The sequence below is a fragment of the Rhinolophus sinicus genome, unplaced genomic scaffold (assembly GCF_036562045.2).
Source record: "Rhinolophus sinicus isolate RSC01 unplaced genomic scaffold, ASM3656204v1 Contig53, whole genome shotgun sequence".
Lineage (NCBI taxonomy): Eukaryota > Metazoa > Chordata > Mammalia > Chiroptera > Rhinolophidae > Rhinolophus > Rhinolophus sinicus.
In genome coordinates, this window is record NW_027423852.1 from 6,095 (window position 1) to 10,883 (window position 4,789).

At 38.8% G+C, this 4,789-nt stretch overlaps 1 protein-coding gene across 1 annotated transcript; it reads left to right on the top strand.

Moving 5' to 3' along the window:
* Nucleotides 1-3,238: 3,238 nt before the first annotated feature.
* On the top strand, nt 3,239-4,270 carry LOC109447941 (trace amine-associated receptor 6). The gene has a single exon (XM_019732707.2). The coding sequence runs from the start codon at nt 3,239-3,241 to the stop codon at nt 4,268-4,270; it is 1,032 nt and encodes a 343-aa protein (XP_019588266.2).
* Nucleotides 4,271-4,789: the final 519 nt, after the last annotated feature.

Sequence of the window (4,789 nt, forward strand, 5' to 3'; positions counted from 1 at the left end):
ACCAGCCTGCCCCTTTCCCAGGAGCACACTTTGAAGGACTTGCAGCCTGTGTCTTGTTGGTCGTTGTTAGTGCCTACAGAGCTGGATAATTTCATGTACATGACACCATACAGACAATGTGTCTTTTTACATTTTTATTGTTCTTTTTTAAATAATTTCTTTCAATTATAAAATTAGTGTTATCCATTACAGAAAATTTGGAAAATACCAAGAAGCCCAGAAGAGGGGAAAAAAATCTCTCTAATTCTCAGTCTCTAGAGAAAACTGGTGGCAACATTTTTTATATTGTTTTTAGTCTTTTCACTCAAAGCATGCTGTTTTGAAGTATGCTATTTGTATTGTGATTGTACGGCACTACACTTACTTTGTTCTGGGATCATGATAATTTATGTATCTGATATTCATTTTTTTTTGGATATTCAGGAGAGGGTGGCATCTGTGTGAACTCTGCCTCCACTGTCACATCTATTCTGACACACTGACTCTCCTCCTTTCCTCTTTCCCTCATAAAGATGCTTGTGATTACATTGAGCACATGTGGATAGGCCAGGATGATCTCCTCATCTCAAGATCACATCAGAAAAGTCCCATTTGCCATGTAAGGTAACACATTCATAGGTCCTGGGGATTAGGACACGGATCTTGGGGGGCAGGGTGGCTTTGTTCTGCCTACCTGTGATTCCCTTCTCTTATTTTCAATCCAAGATCTTACGGTTTCACTAATAACATTAAAAGTTGTACTGCTGAGACCATGCATTTCCATATGCTCTTGACTTAAGAAGGACGGAGTTTCCTTGACTTCCAGTTACACATTTTTTATTTCTAGATTGAAACAATGTGGGTTTAACCTGAAAGCACAGCACACTGAGTAACACTAAAGAAACCAGAATTTTAAGCAGGGCGGTGCATCAATTGTTGAGTGTTTAAGTCCAGTTTCCTGGATAAGACCAGACTCAGGAATAATCAATAGCTGAAATAAAAAAATATGGAGGGTTAGACCCCACTTTCTGACTCCTAAGAATGAAAAGGCTTGCTGAACACCAAATGTTAAATGATTTAATGCCATATTCAACAAATTCTTCAGACAAGGCCAACTCACTATTTTATTCTTTTTAAAAATGCATTTCCGTGTATTCTCCCAATGCTGGGGAATGGATTTCTATGTTATTTACCCACTCACCTGACTGAAACAAAACAACAACAAAGGAGCAGAGAAACAAAACAACCATATAAACTGCATTGTTTACTCATAGTGACACTGAGGAAAGTGTCTGACCTCATGGAGCTTGCACTTTGTTGGGAGAGACAGACAGACAGAACGCAAGTAAAAAAATAAGGTTAGAACAAATTCTGGTAGCACAATTAAGACAATGAGAAAACAGGTAAATGAAAGAATAAAAGAGAGATATCAACCTCAGCTAAGACGATTTTTCTGAGGAAGTTTGTGAAAGCTGTGGCCTGAAGGATGACAAGGAGCCAGCTCTGTGAAGACCTGAGGAAAGAGTGATGCAGGTAGGTGAGACAGCCTGTGCAAAGCTCCTGGAGCATGCTATTGCAGGTAGTGAGAGGATGGGGGTGGGGAAACATGGTTGGAGCATATTGAGCCGGGGAGAATGTAATAGGATGTAAGTAGGGAGTTTTGCAGGGTTAAGACTATTCAAAATCTCACAGGTCACACTAAAGGGTTAGAATACCCTTTTCAATACAATAGAAATCAGACTTTGGGCTTTGAATTATGAGCCCATCACAGACTCTAGAAATTAGGTTCTGATGATGGAGCGAGCCAGGAATCTATAGAAGCAGGTGTTTTGTTTGTTTGTTTGTTGTGGGTTTTTTTGTGTGTGTGTGTTGCTGTGGCTAAAATTAACTGCAGAATTCCCTGTCTTCCTATTGTCTGCTACCCCCTGTCTCTGCATGGTGAAGCAGACCTACAAGTGAGATACTAACTATTCTTAGAAGAAGGCCGATTGAATTTATGTGTGTCTGCTGGTTGCTCAGAGACAGTAACAGAAACTGGAATATAGTTGGGTTTATGGATGTCTTGTGAGGACTAAGGCCCCCTGCATCTTCTGATTACTGAAGCCTCTCTGCCTTATTACTCATATTACAAAGAATACACTCAAATTTCACTATGAAGTGTTATCATATGTGATAGCCCCGCGCCTTTTTTTTTTTACAGAACTTCATACGTACAAAAGTTCTCCTGTATTTTGGCTGCTAAGACTTTTTCATTTTAGTAATGAGTACATTTAGAATTTGATCAAATGCTTTTGTTGCATTTCATCAGATAATCATAAAATTCTAATCTGTTGAAGTTAAATTAATAGACTTTAAATGAATAGACTTTATAGCCTTTAAATAGAATTAAATTGATAGACTTTCTAACATTAAAGCAAACTTCCATTCTTGGATGCCAAGAATGGATGTATCATAGATGCCAATTATGATGTGTCATCTTTTTATATATTGCTGGCTTTAGTTAGTAAAAGTTTCTTTGGGATTTTTTGCATTTTTGTTTATGTGTAAGAGTGTTCTCTCATTTTCCTTTGTAAAGTCATCCCTGTGGGATTTACTACTGCGGCTGTTCTACACCAAACAATATATCTTAAGTGGACATTATAAATACAAGTATCTTCTCCCTGTTCACATGTGCACTCCAGGGACTGCACGTTAGATGATTTGGGATATGGGGTTTGCCTGTGCGTCCTGGGGGTTAGTGTCATTACTCCTCAGTCTTGGAGGGTGGGTAGGAAAAGGGAACTAATAAATAACACATCACACACATCTCACTCACTTGACAAAGAGGTATAGCTTCTGTAGCAAGGCCAGGGAGTAAAAGATATTTGATAAATTGCAAGACAAGAAATCTTTTGTGGCCAAAGCAAATTTGCAACAGATGTAGTTGAAGTTAAATGCTTTCTGAATTTAGGAAATTGTTTACAATTTTTTCCTAAAGTGTCATAATGGTAACAATTAATAATAATTAAACGTTGATTGAGTATTTAAATTTACTACAATGCTGTTTACTGAGTGATGTAAAGTTGTATGTTCAGAGGTTAAACTTAAAATGGATATGTGACTTGAAATAGTGTGGAGATAATATCTGGTAATTATAACACGGGTATTCAATTTAAACATCTCTTCTCTCTCTTCAGGAAATATAGAATTGCTTTATTTTAAGTGATTAGCAAAAGGGCAGAACTTCTGCAAGCGTTGACATGGTGTTGACAGCAGCATCATGAGCGGCAACTCGTCCCCCCCTGCATCTGCGCAGCTCTGCTATGAGAACGTGACCGGGTCCTGTGTGAAAACTCCCTACTCGCCCGGACCCCGCCTGATTCTCTACACAGTGTTTGCCTCTGGGGCTGTGCTGGCCGTGTTTGGAAACCTCCTGGTGATGACTTCAATCCTTCACTTCAAGCAGCTGCACTCCCCAACCAATCTACTCATCGCCTCCCTGGCCTGTGCTGACTTTCTGGTGGGGGTGACCGTGATGCCCTTCAGCATGGTCAGGTCGGTGGAGAGCTGCTGGTACTTTGGGCGAAGCTTCTGTACTTTCCACACGTGCTGCGATGTGGCATTCTGTTACTCTTCTCTCTTCCATTTGTGCTTCATCTCCATCGACAGGTACATTGCTGTTACTGACCCTCTGGTCTATCCTACCAAGGTCACGGTGTCTGTGTCAGGGATATGTGTTGGCATTTCGTGGATCCTGCCCCTTGTGTACAGCGGGGCCGTGTTCTATACAGGTGCCAATGACGATGGGCTGGAGGAATTATCTAGTACCCTCAACTGTATAGGGGGTTGCCAAAATGTTATAAATCAATTTTGGATTTGGGTAGATTTTCTGTTATTTTTCACCCCTACTTGTGTTATAATAATTCTGTACAGTAATATTTTTCTGGTGGCTAGAAAACAGGCTAAAAGGATTGAAAACATTAATAGTAAAGTGGAAGACTTATCAGGGACGTACAAAATGAGGGTGGCGAAGAGAGAGAGAAAAGCAGCTAAAACACTGGGTATCACAGTGGTAGCATTTTTGATCTCATGGTTACCATATATGATTGATTCATTTATTGATTCTTTCTTGGGTTTTATAACACCTTCATATGTTTATGAGATAGTTTGCTGGTTCGGTTATTATAACTCTGCTCTAAATCCTTTCATTTATGCTTTATTTTACCCTTGGTTTAGGAGAGCAATGAAACTTATTATTACTGGCCAAGTAATAAAAAACAGTTCATCAAATGTAAATTTATTTTCTAAATAAGCCTAAACTTTAAATTTAAGAATTGGTGATATGTTGGGAATGTCCCAGTAATTGTGATGTGAAATACAGTACGTGAAAATGATCCATTAAATTGGGGAGAAATGGTACCTCAATATCAGTAGCATAATTTTTATGCTTTTATTTTCTTGGTAAGTTAAATATCTTTAAGAATTTGATAGAAACATATTTACTAAAATGGTTAACATAAAGATGATTTTATTAGTTTCCCCAAATCTATGCACTTCTGTGCTTTGTCAGTTGTTTTTATTATCCTTTTCCAGGCCTTCCTTTCAAGCTTACTTTTCTGTCAGTTTCAAAGTTTTCCTGGTTACCTGTTCCCTGGGTAAGTCTTGTATTTCCTGTCTTTCTCTGGACTTGGTTAACTTTGCCTTCATTTTGAGAAGCTTGTTTTTGGGGTCTGGTCTTTCTGGAGCTCGTAGAGATCGCTGAGCCTTATATATCAGACTTTTCAGACTCAGGACCTGGCTTTTATTTTGTATTTTGTGGGTAGTTTTCAAA

What these genes read in the sequence shown, in the direction of transcription:
- LOC109447941 (XM_019732707.2), top strand. Translation starts at nt 3,239, where the DNA reads ATGAGCGGCAACTCGTCCCCCCCTGCATCTGCGCAGCTCTGCTATGAG.